At 35.7% G+C, this 17,433-nt stretch overlaps 1 protein-coding gene across 1 annotated transcript; it reads left to right on the top strand.

Moving 5' to 3' along the window:
- Positions 1–9,887: 9,887 nt before the first annotated feature.
- Positions 9,888–15,745, top strand: LOC115972416 (phytanoyl-CoA dioxygenase). Its single transcript, XM_031092736.1, has 9 exons — positions 9,888–10,053; positions 10,182–10,303; positions 10,409–10,469; positions 11,943–12,011; positions 12,155–12,273; positions 13,718–13,865; positions 14,079–14,223; positions 14,347–14,433; positions 15,287–15,745. Exons 1-9 carry the CDS (start codon positions 9,999–10,001, stop codon positions 15,327–15,329), a joined length of 849 nt encoding a protein of 282 aa, XP_030948596.1. The 5' UTR covers positions 9,888–9,998; the 3' UTR covers positions 15,330–15,745.
- The last annotated feature ends 1,688 nt before the right edge of the window (positions 15,746–17,433 follow it).

Here is a 17,433-nt window from a genome sequence, read left to right as displayed (position 1 = left end):
TTCTTTACAGGTCAAAATAAAATATAACAAAATTATAAAAGTATTATGAAAATGTTGTGTCATTTTGTTGTGTTTCTAGAATTTTTTTTGTTGGTTTAGTCAACTTTGTTGAGCCAAAATTCACCATATCACATACAGTTTTCTTGGTTGACTTTTGTTTTTTTTTTTTTTTTTCTTACATACCATTTAAGTAAAAGTAAAAACACATAGTTTTATACAAAAAAACAAAAACTTAGGATACAAACACTTTTCATCATTTATATATGTTGGGGGTACTTTACAATTTCTTCTTAAACTTTAAATTCAAGCAATTTTTCCCTTAATATTTTGGAAAATAAAAAAGATTTTATATGTTATTCACTCAGTTAAACTCTAATGAAAGCTTATGATTCTTAAAATATTTTATTGTGTAATTTTTAAAATACTCCTACTAAATTTTAATATCTAAAAAAAAAAATTTCACGTATTTTGAGTTTTAGATGGTAATAATACTTAAAAAGTTGGAATGATGATATAGGATGTTTTATTTATTATCTAAACAACATTGGTTTTATAGGTTTATAAATTTTCAAAACTTATAATTTATCTAATGGAAAATTCAATGACACATGCCTTTTGTTATCTTTTTTTTTTCTTAATAAAACTCAGTTGCTTATTGTTGGAAGATGATGATATTTGTTATCATTTTTAGAAATTTTTAGTGAATGGATATATTGTCTTTTGCAAATAGGTACTAACATATTATTATAGTAAAATAGATATTTATATGTTAGATAGCTGTCCTAACTTTGTGTGTGGATGGAAGGTGTTCCACCACATTGTTTTTCTATCATCCAAGCTGATTTAGATGGAATTACTTAATAAAAGTTCATTGTCTTTCTTCTCAAAAAAAAAAAAAAAAAAAACAAAACAAAAAACTTTGTGTGTGATCAAAATCTTTATAGGAATAAGAATAACTTTTTATGACATAATTATCAAAAGTCTTAAAATTAATGTCTCTTTTGATTAATGTAAATCTTTATGTACTTTAAAAACCAAATGATTTATATATTTATTTTGTGATATAAATAAAATCTAGAATTGATCTTAATCACAACTTTTGTTCCATGACAAGTCACGTGTTGCTCTAATTAGTATTTTATAATGTACGAGAAATGAATCTAGTTTATTAAATTAATTAATTTAAAAAAAATTTAAGATATTATAGGAATTCTCCATGGAAGAAAATATTTTATTGTGTAACGTTTAAAATACTCTCACTAAATTTTAATATCCCAAAAAATTTCTTCACTTATTTTGAGTTTTAAATGGTAGTAATGCTTGGAAAGTTGGAATGATGATCAGTGACGGAGCCAGGATTTTATGTGTGTGGAGGGGGGGGGGGAACTAGAAAATGAAATGATAATTTTTTTTTCTTCATCAAAAGTCTTTGTCAGAGTTTAAGTACTTTATAAGTCTATATAAATCAATATTATTTGTGTATGTATACTTCTAGTTATATACTTATATGATATATTAGGTGATTTATATGTTATATTATAGAACACATATAATTAAACAAAAAAAATATAAAGCAGACACCATAAATTAAAACTCTCTCTCTCAAAAAAAAAAAAAAAAAACAAAAAAACAAAACAAATATAAACCCAGTGGGGTTGGCCGAGTAATTGGGCACTTGGTCTCAAAGTGGCGGTCTTGGGTTTGATTAGGAGCTCTCTAATTCAAGTCTGGATATCAGCACTTTGAAAAAAACTCCCTAGGCTAACGATTTATCTCGCTATGGGCCCACCCATCACGAATAGTGATTAGTTTCTAATTGAAAGTTTGGAGGAAACACACAAAAAAAAATATATATATATATATATATATACACACACACACAATTAAACAAAACAAAAAAGGATCTTCTTTAAAAAAAAAAAAAAAAACCCCAAAAAAATAAGAAATTGAAGAGGAGTCACATCACCCACATGTAGAGTAGATAAAATAGTGTTTACTATGTACCTTTGAAGTGTCTAAATTTTAACCACACGTGGAGGTCATCCTCTTAGAATTGGAGAGTAAAAAGGCCCAAGGCTTTGGCAATCAGTACTGAAAAACTTGTAGAATTAAAACAACAAAAAGCTAATAAGAGAGAGTGAGAGAGAAAGCCAGAAAGGAGAGAAACTGAAAAGATTTTAAAGACCCACCTATCAGCCCAAATGCAAATAAACTGGTGTTGTTTTCTGAAGTCGATGGAGACTAGCGCACGGAACACAGCCTCCTTCGACCTTAATTTCAAAGTAAGCCTAGTAAATTTTTTGTTAATGAGGAAGTGCAAAACATTGAAACCCCTTTTTGTCTCATTTATTTTATGAGATAATTGTAAAAATAAATACGTGCCTTTATTGTATAGATATTATGATAATTACTGTATTTGTGTTTTTGAAGTACTATGTTCACAATATTTTCATAATAAATTTGCCATTTTGGATGTAATTGGTGGGTAAAAAAAATATAAATTAGGTGTCGGTTTGGATAGAGATTATTGTGCGTTTACGTTTTCTAGTTTACGTTTTCTAATTCACGTTTCCTTTTTTTTTTTTTTTTAAGCGCTTGAACAGAAAAATCACACAGAGGCAATTATTATTGTTTACGCACTGTAGTAGTACTATTTATGCACTGTAACAGTACTGTTCATACATTTAAAAATATTAAAAATGGATCGCACGGAACCACACATTTAAAAATTATAAAATTATTTTGCTACAGTCGCTAGAAACAATAATATCTCATCACTTAGATTTATTATAAAAAATGTTGTGAATATATTATTTTATTTTTATTTTTATTTTTAAAGAAAATTTAGAAAGGAAAATAATTTTAATAGCAAGATTGGGGCGTCGGGAGCTTATATTGGGAGATTGGTTTCATAGATTACGGGATCTCATATATATATATATATATATATAAATGATTTCTTTTTTGAAAGAATTTGGGGGGGGGGCCTTTCGGCCCCAACGTGGCTCCACCAATGATGATGATATAAGATGTTTTATTTATTATCTAAACAACATTGATTTTACAGGTTTATAAATTTTAGAAACTTATAATTTATTTAATAGAAAATTCGATGACACATGCCTTTTGTTATTTTATTTTTTTTTTCTTGACAAAACTTAGTTACTTATTGTTGGAAGATGATGATATTTGTTATCATTTTTAGAAGTTTTTAGTGAGTGGATAGATTGTTTTTAGCAAATAGGTACTAACATACTATTATAGTAAAATAGATATTTATATGTTAAATAGCTATCCTAACTGTAAGGACACGATTCTTTTGCGGCCCAATAATGATGTTGGGCTCGCACATGAAAGATCCCTCACAATATGATTTGTAGAGAGTGGGCTTGAAAAGCTAGCCGTTGGGCACGGGGCGATGTTCCGGTCTTGATTTTAGAGGAATTCATATAGAAAGAGGAGTTGGGTTTGAACATTTAAGCCCTACAGTGTCGCATCCTATGAGGTTGGACTCCTCGGACTTGATCCGAGGATCATTAAGGTCTTACCCCGATTACCCGACGGTGGGTTTTTCTGTGATGTGCAGGTGTTCTCCTGATGTTTTCCCCCATGGAGCCCCTTTTTTTGGAGGTGGAATGAGCCTCCCCTTAGATTTACTTACTTCTTTCTTTTATACTCGCCTGCGTTAGCTGTCCTTCGTCCACGTGTAGGGTCAACCTTTACAAGACTGATATTTGTCTCATCAGTCTAATCCCGGAATTGTTGGGGATGATTGATAAAGCTGAAGAATACGGCTCTGCTAGGTGCAGAGTCTTATCTGGAAAGGGTCATAAGGGTAACTTTCCCAAGACATTTTAGGTCTCTTTTCAAGTTTAGTCCTATACCAGTTTTACCCTTTTTTTTCCGGTGGGATTCTGGATCTGCCGAGGACTAACTGTCCTCGGCTGTATTCCAAAACTGTCTTGTGCTCCATGTTATCGGGCTTGGGCCATAACTCTCCTCGGCTTGGGCCTTCGGACTCTCCACGAGCAAATGTGCCTGGCCCATAAATTATTAGGCCCCACAATAGCCCCTCAAAACCCGGCTGTCCAACCTCCCAGTTGGAAAGGGGGGTTTTGGCAATGCCGAGCCTTTATTATAGCTCCTTTAATTTAGCCCTCCATTAATGCTGACGGTTTCTCCACCTACCCAGAAAATATATCGGCTTACTAGGCGCTCCCTTCAATTTGCTCGTGACCCGTTCCTGCCGTTTGGTTGGCCAAAACGCGCCTTTAATGACTTCCCTTTAAGAGACTCATTTACGTCCGACGGCTCATCTGATGAGGTGGGGAAGTGGAACGGACGCACCTTTTGTTTTTCAGATTCTTTTGGAAACCAGAACGAATTTAATACCTTCCATTTTGGCCTCCCTATAAGAAGGCAAGTAGGAGGCCATCACTTTCGTACAGAGACCCTTTTGCCTCTCCGAGATCCGAGATCCTCAGCCCCTCTTCCTTAGCGTTTACTTAACCCAATTGTTATACACCTAATCAGAATACGTTTACCACAACGAGTGATGAAAGAACCATACCCCTCCTCAAAGCACCATGTTCTAGTAAAACTCGAAATGGCTCGGTCAGGGCAAGGGTGGCGGAGACTTAAGATTTGTCTCACCTTCCCTTCAGCCAAAATCCGAAGCAGGGGCTCATCACGTCTAACTTTCGGCGTAACTGAGTCGAGAACTCCCGTCATCACAACCAACCGCTCTCTTATGAGCTCACCTAATATGGCCCCAGCGTGTTAGGAGTCAGGACCGAGGCAGGGACTAAGTGTCTCCGCTTCTTCCTCTCTTCGTTCACTGGTGGCCCCCTCCACCTCCCTTTTTTAGTCTTCCCAGTACCAGATCCCTCCTGATGCTTTCACTTCTCCCTCTTTTACTCATTTTTCTTTCTTTTCATCTCTTCTCTCTTCTTCTCCTCCTTCTTTACTCATGTCCTCCATCTTCCTCATTCATCTCCTCCATCTTCCTCATCCATCTCCTCCACCCTCTTCTTCCTTCTCCTTCAAATTCTTCTTCCTTCTCCTTCATCTTTTTCCAAAGAAGGTTCTTCTTTCGATATGAGCAATACTGAGGCAGAGATTGGAGAGACTTTGAAGACGAGTTTAAAAGACACCTGGCTGTTTGCTTATCTGTACTGCGGATGTTAGTATTGTTTCGGCAGCTCACCTTTTGTATAGGCTTGTTTGAGCCCCTCTTTGTACGTTGTAATAATTTTTCATATTAATAAAAATTGTTGTTATTTTACTTCGCATGTTCTGTCTCTATGTTTTTACAAATTTGCAAACACTGCTCGGCACAATAATATAGCATTTGAATCGATGACAACTAAGGCCAAAATACTTGCTAATAAAAAGATGTCACCACAACTTTAACAGAATTGTTTGACATAGCAGTGCGTACCTGTGAATAACGATACTTGCCCGAAACAATGCCGAGATTAGAATTGGATGCTCTATTCGGTGTAGGAAGTAATCATTCGAAGACATATCACCCGCAAAAATGAACAGCCCCCTTAGGCTACCGAATAGTGGAGTGCCCCACCATCATCCTAACACTTTTATTGGCCTTAACATTTTACAGTATTTGAGCCGGGAACTTTCCCCATCCAAGCATTTATAAAACTTGTAATTTTTCTCCTCTTTTTTTTTTTTTTACTTGGTTTCCCCATAGGCTCGAGTCCGAGAACCATGCAAGGCCTTGGTTCTGTCCAAAACTTGTAAGATTTTTTTTTTACTTGGTTTTCCCATAGGCTTGAGTCCGAGGACCATGCAAGGCCTTGGTTCTGTCCAAAACTTGTAAGATTCCTTTTTTGTACTTGGTTTCCCCATAGGCTTGAGTCCGAGGACCATGCAAGGCCTTGGTTCTATCCCTGGGCCCCCATGCAGAACGGGTCTGGGCCGCGAATTTATTGGGCCCACAAATTAAGAGGTATTTTCGTAGTCTTAGGTCACGCGGTACTTTTTGGCGTCCCAGTGTTCGAGGTGCGCCTTCATGAGACTCCTTTAATCCCAGGGTTGCAGACGGCGTTGGAAATCGAGCCGGAGACATTTTGTCTGTAGCGTTCCTTGGGACGATGCGTGAATTAAATGCCACCACCTTATCTTTTTAAATAAATAGGAGAGAAAGTTGCTTTACCTACGCACAAATCCTTCAGTTTCCTCCCTTAGTACATCATGTTTGAGGCGAGGGTTGGGGAAAAGGAACTCTCTCCGCCACAAAGGCGTCGTGTCCTCCTGAGACTCAAGATAGTGAGGTACGGGCAAAGGAGGCATAAATCCAAGGGAATATTCCGTTTCGACAGAGGGGAAAGGGCGTTTCTCCCTCTTTTAGTCAAAATCCAAAGCAGGTTCTGTTCATGCTAGAATTTTGGTGTGTCAGAAGAAAAATTCTCCGCCACCAGCACCTCTGCCTTGTTGCAGGCAAATTTTTGGTGAAGGCTACTCAACTTCCGGCTCCCTGCACCTTTCCTTCAGCGGTGTGAGGCTCAAGTTGGGTTCTTTGGCTGCTTGAGTTATGGGCATGCAAAAGTATTGAGGAAGAATAAGGTCTTGAAGCAGTAGCCAACCTCTCCTCTGTGCTACCTCCTCGGCTTTATCTTCACTCTCTTGTATTTTTCTTTACTTACGTAGTTAGCTTTAATGTAAGCTTGTTTCATCTTTTCATTGTACACTGTACTGTTCCTTTGTCTTAATAAAAGATGTGTTTATTTCTTTATACATACTTTTCTTCTCTGCAACAACTACTTTGTGCATGAATATTAAATGTAAGCTTGCCCTTAATGATATTCCGGGCAGAAAAATGCCTTAACACAGATTCCTACTGGTTTAAACTCACAAATATTATCAAGTATAACAAGGGTAATCCTCAATAAATTAAACTCTTGGAACTAACCGGGATAACCGCTGAGTGCTGCGCGATGCATGCTAGACCAATGTCCGAGAACGATAAACTCTAAATAATTCGTCCGAGAGGGTAGCCGAGTAGCGAGGGACTTTGATTGTGCTTTTGGGTAATATCTTGCACCGTATCGCATCAACCCCTTTGGTACTGGGGATCCGAGGGTAGACCGGGGAATCCGTGCGATTAAGGGATTAACCCAACTGTTAACGAGGAGTTCTCTTCGGATGGATTTTGAGGTTTATGTGCCATAGTTTTTTTTTTTTTTTTTTTTTTTTTTTTTTTTTAAATAGTTGGTTTCCCCACTTCCCCATGCAGGCCTTGGGTTCTGTCCAAAACTATGTAAGATTTTTTTTGTACTTGGTTTCCCATAGGCTTGAGTCCGAGGAAGGCCTTGGTTCTTCCAAAACTTGTAATTTTTTCTTTTTTGTACTTGGTTTCCCATGCTTGAGTCCGAGTAAGATTGCTTTTTTGTAGTTTCAAGGCCTTAGTTCTGTCCAAACTTGTAAACTTGTAGAGCTTTATTCTGGTTCTTCTGTAACTTGGTTTCCCCATAGGCTTGAGTCCGAGGACCGTGCAAGGCCTTGGTTCTGTCCAAAACTTGTAATTTCTTTTTTGTACTTGGTTTCCCCATAGGCTTAGAGTCCGAGGACCATGCAAGGCCTTGGTTCTGTCCAAAACTTTGTAATTTTTCCTTTTTTGTACTTGGTTTCCCCATAGGCTTGAGTCCGAGGACCATGCAAGGCCTTGGTTCTGTCCAAAACTTGTGAGCTTTCTTTTTGTACTTGGTTTCCCCATAGGCTTGAGTCCGAGGACCATGCAAGGCCTTGGTTCTGTCCAAAACTTGTAGTTTCTTTTTTGTACTTGGTTTCCCATAGGCTTGAGTCCGAGGACCATGCAAGGCCTTGGTTCTGTCCAAAACTTGTAATTTTCTTTTTTGTACTTGGTTTCCCCATAGGCTTGAGTCCGAGGACCATGCAAGGCCTTGGTTCTGTCCAAAACTTGTAATTTTCTTTTTTGTACTTGGTTTCCCCATAGGCTTGAGTCCGAGGACCATGCAAGGCCTTGGTTCTGTCCAAAACTTGTAATTTTTCTTTTTTGTACTTGGTTTCCCCATAGGCTTGAGTCCGAGGACCATGCAAGGCCTTGGTTCTGTCCAAAACTTGTAAGATTTCCTTTTTGTACTTGGTTTCCCTATAGGCTTGAGTTCGAGGACCATGCAAGGCCTTGGTTCTGTCCAAAACTTGTAAGATTCCCTTTTTTTTTTTATTTGGTTTATTTTTCGACCATAAGCCCCTATACCAGGGCGGGGAAAGTTGGCTTGAGGTCGGAAGCCCCTAGAGATGCCCACGCCCTTGGCATTGCAAGGCGTAGCTCCTAACAGAAGTTTACGCCGGAGCAGCAATTGTATGTCGCCGGAGACGGAGGAAACCCCAGGAATTTCTGCTTGCTAGAGAGTTGACTCCAACGCCACCTGCGCCAACGCGCAAGTTTTCCCACAGACGGCGCCAATTGTAAGGACACGATTCTTTTGCGGCCTAATAATGATGTTGGGCTCGCACATGAAAGATCCCTCACAATATGATTTGTAGAGAGTGAGCTTGAAAAACTAGCCGTTGGGCACGGGGCGATGTTTCGGTCTTGATTTTATACTCGCCTGCGTTAGCTGTCCTTCGTCCACGTGTAGGGTCAACCTTTACAAGACTGATATTTGTCCCATCAGTCTAATCCCGGAATTGTTGGGGATGATTGATAAAGCTGAAGAATACGGCTCTGCTAGGTGCAGAGTCTTATCTGGGAAGGGTCATAAGGGTAACTTTTCCAAGACATTTTAGGTCTCTTTTCAAGTTTAGTCCTATACCAGTTTTACTCTTTTTTTTTCCGGTGGGATTCTGGATCTGCCGAGGACTGAACTGTCCTCGGCTGTATTCAAAAACTGTCTTGTGCTCTATGTTATCGGGCTTGGGCCATAGCTCTCCTCGGCTTGGGCCTTCAGACTCTCCACGAGCAAATGTGCCTGGCCCATAAATTATTGGGCCCCACACTAACTTTGTGTGTGGATGGAGAGTATTCCACCACATTGTTTTTCTGTCATTCAATCTGGTTTAGATGAAATTACTTAATAAAAGTTCATCGTATTTCTTTTGTTAAAAAAAAAAAAAATTGTGTGATCAAAATTCTTATAAGAATGAGAATAACTTTTTATGACATAATTATCAAAATTTTTAAAATTAATGTCTCTTTTGACTAATGTAAATCTCTATATACTTTAAAAGTCAAATGATTTATATCTTCGTTTTATGATATAAATAAAATCTAGAATTGATCTTAATCACTACTTTTGTTTCACGGCAAGTCACGTGCTGCTCTAATTAGTATTTTTTTTCACGGCAAGTCACGTGCTGCTCTAATTAGTATATTATAATGTACGAAAAATGAATCTAGTTTATTAAATGAATTAATTTAAAAAAAATTAAGATGTTATAGGAATTCTCCATGGAAGAAATGGTTGAAAAGTCAATTTTTGTACTCGTTATTCAATATTTATCAACATCATTCTATTTATATCACGCAAAATGGAAAATGTTATTCACGCAGTAATCCTTGAAATATGCAAAGCAAGATGGTGGGAAAACAAGATCATCCATCCAATAAAATTACTGTTTCATTTAGTTCAATTTTAATTTTTAATTGATATTTTAAAGAAATAAAAAGAGAAAGCAAAGTATAGCTAGATAAAACCTGTACTCCCACAAGCCATCTGCATTGCTTGAAGTAAAATTTTTATTATTATTTTTTTATGGATACAGTAAATTTTTTTTTTTTTTTTTATTACAATCGAATCAGTTTTTATTATTATTAAATTATTTATTTAAGAATTGCGCAACTTTTAATGTAACACTTATTCCATTGAGAACGTAATCATTTAACAAAAAGCCTTGTTTCTTTTCCTTTTTGAATAGCAACGTTAAAAAACACAAAGTCATATGTGAGATATTTCATACTCTAATTCGATACCGTAAAAGTTCAAGCGTTTGACCTCACAGAAAAAACTGACACCATGGGAATCATCGGAAACCTCAGTTCCGACCAGCTCCACTCCTTCAACTCACAAGGTAAACCAAAGCCCACTTCCCCAATCCTTAAAACTGGTTTCTTCAAACCAAAAAAAAAAAAAAAACCTTTAATATATATTTTTTCATTTTGTTCTAAAACTTGGTTTTTTAATATTAATTTCGTGCAGGTTTTATTGTGCTTGAATCGTTTGCGAGCCCCGAAGAAATCGATGCCATGATGAAGAGAATGGAGCAGTTGTTACATGAGTTTGATTGCTCCTCCACCTCAATTTTCTCTACCAAAAACCAGGTTCTTTATTCAATTTTGATAAATCAATTTCATAACTTTGAATTCTTTTTTTGATTATATGAACTCAATAATTCAAAACCATTTTTTTGGGTTCTTTTATTTCAGCAACAGTCGACCGACAATTACTTCTTTGAAAGTGCTGAGAATGTTTCGTTTTTCTTTGAGGGTATGTATGTTGTTGGCTTGTTAATCTTCAGCTTTTGTGTGTATTGATTAGTTGCCTTTTTGGGTGGAAAGGAATACATGTGACTGACTCTTATTAGTCTGTTAAGAATATATAGCCGGCTGAGATTTTGGACTAAGACTTGGTTGTGATTTTTTTTTTTTTTGGATGATTAAGTGATAGTATTGATCAAACAAAGTAGGATACACCAATCCACAACAGAAGCCGGCTACTCATACAGCAGGGACCATACCAACCCAAATTACAAAACATGCCCTGTTCTAATACCAACTGAATCTGGAATTCCATCTACCACATAGATTTTTATTACAAAGAGATTTAGTAATTGCCTTACAACCTCTTACACGTGATGCTGCCTCACATCATTCTTAATTAGTTGAATGATAGCGTCTTCTGATAAAATTCTACCATTTAACACTAGCATTCCCTTATAGTCAAACTTGAAGCATTGATGCAGCTCACACCAATCTGCAAAGGATGGATTTGAACCCTTTCATTTTAACAGAATCTAATCCCCAATTAAGCTCCGCAGGCCATTTAACATTTAAAAAAAAAAAAAAAAAAAAAGAAAGATCACAACTCTCCATTGTGTTTCTACCGAAAACACATTGAATTCACCATCATAATGCCATTTAACCAGCCTTTCCCGAGTTGATAGTCTGTTTAGAGTAGCCAACCAACAAATAAAGGAGTTTTTAGGAATGGATGTATGATGCCATATCAATTTCCACCAATCCTCCTCCTCATGCTTGACCCTTATTTCATTCCAAGCAGAGGAGCAAGTGAATCTCCTAGATGTTGAAATCATCCACTGAATAGAATCTTCATCAGCAAAAGCAATCTGTGGTAACCCAGATTGGAAATGCACCATTGCTTCAGAACTTGCTGGAGGGAAGTGCCAAGAACCCTGTTTTAGTATGCTTGAAACTTTAGCATTCAAAATACCTTTAGCTACAATATTAACCTGGGACCAAACTTGGGAAAAAATGCACCTTCGGGTTGTTGTTTCATTGGCTGCCTTTTGTCTATGTGACAATATTGCAAAGGAAGTTGAGTAGTTTGGTGTTTTCTATTTTGTAACAATTAGAGCACTTAGTACTCCGTTTTGTGGAATTCGTGAACAGTGTTCATCAAGAAAAGAGTTTGGTACTTTTTAAGTCCAAATTTTTGGGTCCGCTATGGATCCTTATTTTTAAGTCCCAAATATTAGGTCCTGATCTTTTATTGGCAAGGCTAGAAAGGTTTTGTTAAGTTATGTGCTGAATTGCTTTTTCTCGGAGAGGAGAGATTCATAGTTTAGTGGATAATTGTTGTTTTATAACAAAATTTTTTTTTTTTGATAGGTTTATTTATTGGAAATTATGTTTGCTTTAACTAGTAAGAGCTTTTGGTTTGGTGCTCATGGAAGGGTATTGTTACTATGCTATTCTGATTGGTATCTGTTACTTTTGGCAGAGAAAGCTTTTGGGGATGATGGAAACTTAAGGCAACCAAAAGAACTTTCCATCAATAAAGTTGGCCATGGTAAGTTGTGAAGTTTTTGCCTACTCATTTTCTGTGGCGGTTTAGACATATTTTCTATATGGAAGTTGCCTACTCATTTTTTCATCAAAACTAATCTTGTAATGAATGGGGTATTGGTATATATTGTATATCTATATGTGCAGCGTTGCATGAGATTGAACCAGCCTTTAAAAAATTCTCCAGCTCTGAGAAATTTTCTAGTTTGATGTTCTCCCTGGGTTACAAGAGACCAGTGATCATTCAGTCCATGTACATTTTTAAGGTATTCCAGTTTCTTGTTGACTATTTGGAGTTTATTTGAAATGATGTCATTATGAAAACTCTTTGGCTTCTTAGTTGAGATATCAAGAAGGCTTAATTTATAGAAAGACATTTCCATATTAAAGTCCACTATTAGCTCTTGCAGTGTGTAACACATTATATGCACATAAAAAATAGATGGAAAATTAATTTATTTGTTCTTTCTTTCTTTCTTTTAATTTTTTTAATTAATTTTTTATTTATTTTAATGTATGCTATGTATTGAAAGAGGGGAACTTAAATTAAGAGTGAGAAACGTATGCCCCCTTTCTGCAAGCAAGTTTTTTTCTCTGCTTGTTAAAAGTAAGATAGTTGATGCATGATTCATGATGTGTTATTTGAAGTGAATAATTAGCATGTGCCAAAATTGGTGATGTACATTGATATTCATGTTTCTACATGTATATATATGTATGAGTATATGTGTATCTTTATGCCATAGGGGAAAAGAAGTTGGGCGGGGTGGGGGTTGATGATTTAACCTGCTCTTTTCATTTAGACATCTTGGGTTCATCAATTGAATTTGGAATTTAATACTGAATGTTGGTATAGATATTTTCATTCCACTTGCCATCTAATCTAATATCCTATCATTGGACATTTTTTCTTATTAAGTTTCTATATTGCTTAAACAAGTTTATATATATATATATATATATATATAAACTGTTTTAGAGGATGGAATGCATTAATAGGGCTGGGTTCAGGCTGGTTAATTCCCTTTGTTTCACAGCCCTAACCGCAATTTGTGAGCTTATGCAATGACAAGATTGGCGAGTTGTGGAAACACCTCTTTCTTCCATATTTTGAACATTTTCTTCGTGGAGCATTAATCATATGAATTTCACCTATGTTCTTGATTCGTTGACTTATTTTTCAATATAATTTCTTTAATTGCAACTATAGTTGATTGGTTTTTGGTTCTAGATTTTTTTTACCCAGTGAAGAGAAAAGGCCAAACCTCATGTCCTAAAACATGATATCACCCCCAATAAAAGAGGACTGGTTACAATGATAATACACACTTACCTTTTAAAACAAAACAAGTATTTGCTCTGAGCTTATTTTTTGGCAATGAACATTTCTCCTTCCATCAGATGGATCTTGTGATTAATGGGCTTGTTAAGTTTTTGTTTTTGAGTATTTCTAAACAAGTGTGTCAAGTGGATGCTTCAAAATGTGTACACCTATATTGTACATAATTGGTTGGGATATGTTTCAAAGGCTAACACCACAATAAACTGAGGCTACAGTAGTCTTATTTCTCCAAACTTTATCATGCAGATTTGTAGCAGAATATGCTACAGATAGTTTTATTAATCACCCTGGCACCATATTTAGAGTTCAAATGTGCTCATATTTTGTATAATTCATGTGCAAAGTAATCTGCATTATTTTATTGGCAGCAACCGGGTATTGGAGGCGAAGTAGTGCCACACCAGGATAACTCATTTCTTTATACTGAACCACCAACATGTACCGGGCTGTGGCTTGCACTTGAAGATGCAACAATAACGAATGGTTGCATTTGGGCTATTCCTGGGTCTCAAAAAAGTAAAATTCTTGCTTCTATGTAGCCTTTTCCCCCATCCTGTTTGGTACAAGTTATTTTTCAGCTTTTCAAAAGTGGAGTTGTTTGAAAAGGCCATACCTTGAAAAAGTTGTATTTTGAAAAAGTGCAGTGTGATAACACGTTACCACAAGGGCAAAAAAAAACCCTGGCAAATGTTTGGTGTAATCTAATGTTCTATTTTGTGTTGTTTACAGATGGGCTTGTTAGAAGGATGATTAGAGGTGAAGAGGGGGTTTCCTTTGACCGGCCTTTGCCGATGTATGACCAGAAAGATTTTGTGCCTATTGAAGTGAAAGCTGGGTCTATGGTTGTGATTCATGGGGATCTTATTCATCAAAGGTTGGTTAGGATTTCTCATTGTAACTCTTTTTGAAACAATGGAATAAGACTTTTTTCCCCAATAGCAGGATGGCCTCAAAACTCTCTTTTTACTTCTTTCGTTTCATATTATTTGGACTACAGTTTTGAGAATCAGTCCCCAAAATCAAGGCACGCCTACAGCTTGCATGTGGTGGATACTGATGGCTGCAAATGGGCCCCAGATAATTGGTACGCACTCTGAGGTCTCCTTTACTGTAATACATGCACTGATGGTGATAAAATTAATTCATTTTCTAATCAACAGAGAATTGGAAGTTATACAGAAAAATATTCAAGATAGTTAAAAACATCCTAAAATTATTGGTTTGTTTCTGGTGGAAGAGGCAAGACTTTGTTCCAATTGCTAAAAACAAAAGAGGAAATAAACTAATCCAACTAGATCTTAAAGTGGCTGTCAGTGAATTATAAACTTAGTAATGAACCAAACCTAGAATAAATACCAGTTCAACTTTGAACAATTTCTGGTCACCAAGTGTAACTTAAACTAAGAAGCAGTACTGTTTGGTTTTTACATTTGGATTGTTTGGACAGTATTTATATTCAGAATATTTTTGCTTCTTCTTTTGCATTGGTCAGTTAAACCCTCCCCCCTCAAAAAAAAAAAAGAACCAATTCTATATTTTTCTAAGTGTCTTTGGTATAGCTTCGTATTATTGTATATTTTGTTCACAGCCAATCCTAACCCTAGAAAAAGGAAAATTGTAGTAGGTCAATGACTAGAGTAAAATTTAGTCACTTTGTTCTGAATGACGGAAAAGAATACATGTGAATGACCCTAATTAGTTTGTTAAGGATTCATAATCGATCTTAAAATTTTGGAACTAAGGCTTGCTTGGTGGTGGTGTGGTGGTGTTATCTATACGTCAAAATCAATTAACCATTCACGGCTGCCCAATTCTCTGGTTTCTCAACACACTATTGAACTCAACCACCTGGTTAACAAGATGGTTTTGAATTATTCACCCCTAGCTATAACCACTTTATTTTAAACATTGTTGTTTCTTTTAAATTTATTTTTCAGGATCAGAAGAAAAGTGGAGCCAGAGCCCCTCTATGTATCTTAATATCTCCAGACACTTCATCAACAGTCTTTTACAAATGGCTACCTTTGCATATCAAGCAGAATAATTTATACGCTGTAGTAAACTTCTTGTAATGGGGTAATGTGATACTGAAGATTTAAGATTATCATGAACAAAATCGTTATAATACTTGTTGGTAAGAATTGTAATGTTTTCTTAGGTTCGTCTTTGTGGCCATCAGCAACTCTCTCTCTCTCTCTCTCTCTCTCTCTCTCTCTTCATTATTATTTTTGCTCTCCCTTCAAATGACATACTGTCTCCGCATGAAGATGTAGCCAGAAATCAGAATAAATTTGTCTACATTATACTACATTACTTGCCATGCTTGGTCTTGTAATGTTCCTTTCCAATAAGTATTTTGTATGCATGTACCTATCATATAAGTGTTTCGTTCCAAATATGTACCTAATGTATCTATCCTACTGCCAACCCTTTGTGATGAACCCTGCAGTGTGTTGGTTCTCTATTATTGGTCTTATTTACAGATCTTTTCCAATTTTAGTAGTATTAGGCTCTATCTAGCTATGCTGTTCTGTGTAAAACCAAAGCCTTAGTGCTAAAAAAACATTGTTTGTCTTGTAAAAGCTTCTACAAAAGAGTTTTAAAAGTTCCTCAAAAGCTTTTCAAGGAAAAGTTGAAATTTGGAGTTTTTTAGGGAGGAAAAAATTCGATAATTTACTTTTCATGCTTTGTAAAGTCAAAGTTTTAAAACACTATATCTATTGTAATTTGTCAAACATTGTTAAAAAATATCTGAATCGCAAAAGTTTTATTATTAAAAGTTAAAGCTTAACTAGTTCTTAGAGACTCCAGAGAAGGCAAGAACTTAATTAAAGAGTACTCACAAAACCCTGAGGATTGGTGGAGATTAGAATTCATTTGTTGATAATATACGAAGGAATCTATTTTATATGATTGAACATATCCTAGACCCTCATCAGATGTACAAGCAACCGTGATATATGATAATCAGTTAGTACTCCATGTCTTTGGCTTGATAGGGTAGTTCTCTAGAATCCAGCAAATCAAATAGCTACTGCAAGACAGCAAGGGCTATTCATGTCAACTGCTGCCTTTTTATGCTGTGCTTTTTAGAGCGGGGACATTTTGTTGGGGGGGGGGGGGGGTGGAGAAGATTCTTTATCATATTTTTTTGCCCTTAATTAGACTTTTTGCTTGGTTTTTCCATTTTCCATGAATACTATCATTGATTGCGAATTAGAGGTCAAATTTTGGTGTGATGACAAGTTGCTTCTACCTAAACTGACATGTGGATTCAAGTTTAGAAATCGACCTCTTCAAAACAAATTGAGGGTAAAATTGTCTACCATGACCTCTTCCAAATCAAAAGTATGAGTTTTGTACATTAAAAAAGACATTTTTTTTGGTTTGAATGAGGACTAAACTCCTCCCCCCTCCCCCAAAACAAAGAAAGGAAGAAGAATAATTAACTGCAAACACGACTTAAATCTTATGGTATAATTCTATTAGGCTAGAAAGAAAATTTTAATTTATGAACCCGATAGTGATCAATTCTAATTCAAATGATTCATTCTTTCCTTGTAAGAATAATTGTAGACAATTTTAGTTTATGAACTTGTTGTTATCAATGTTAATGAGTTCTAATTCAAATTCAAAGATACGTTTTTTCCTTGTAAGTATAGGTGAAGGGTTCAATGATTTATCAATGCCTGTGTAACTTAGCTTTGTCTTGTTCTTCTTCTTTCCCTTTTGAGCCTACAATATATATATATATATATATATTGAGTTCAAGTTACACCTAGTGTAATTTTAAATAATGTTACACTACCTAATTTTTTTAATTATATGTGAATTTTGATAAATCTACTGTTGGATTACTTTATCTTTGTATATTCTCCATGCTTACAAAATTTAAAGATGATCAAAGATTAATAGTCATGTTATCAATCAATTGTTTAAATTCAAGTTTTTGTAGTTTAAAATAATGCATAAAAGATGAGTGTATGGATCGAATGGTAAATTATATCTGATTGGCATAAAAATTGGCATGCATGTTAAGAACGTATAGAATATGTAGTTCAACAGTTGTATTTTCAAAATATGA

Source organism: Quercus lobata, chromosome 1 (genome assembly GCF_001633185.2).
Source record: "Quercus lobata isolate SW786 chromosome 1, ValleyOak3.0 Primary Assembly, whole genome shotgun sequence".
Lineage (NCBI taxonomy): Eukaryota > Viridiplantae > Streptophyta > Magnoliopsida > Fagales > Fagaceae > Quercus > Quercus lobata.
Note: the sequence above shows the minus strand (reverse complement) of the source record. Positions and strands in the feature narration are given on the sequence as shown.

Excerpts from the sequence above, each read along its gene's own strand:
- LOC115972416 (XM_031092736.1), top strand. The coding sequence starts at position 9,999 with ATGGGAATCATCGGAAACCTCAGTTCCGACCAGCTCCACTCCTTCAAC. Across the intron at positions 10,470-11,942 it reads TGTTTCGTTTTTCTTTGAGG|AGAAAGCTTTTGGGGATGAT; the intron begins GTATGTATGTTG and ends TACTTTTGGCAG. Across the intron at positions 12,012-12,154 it reads CATCAATAAAGTTGGCCATG|CGTTGCATGAGATTGAACCA; the intron begins GTAAGTTGTGAA and ends CTATATGTGCAG.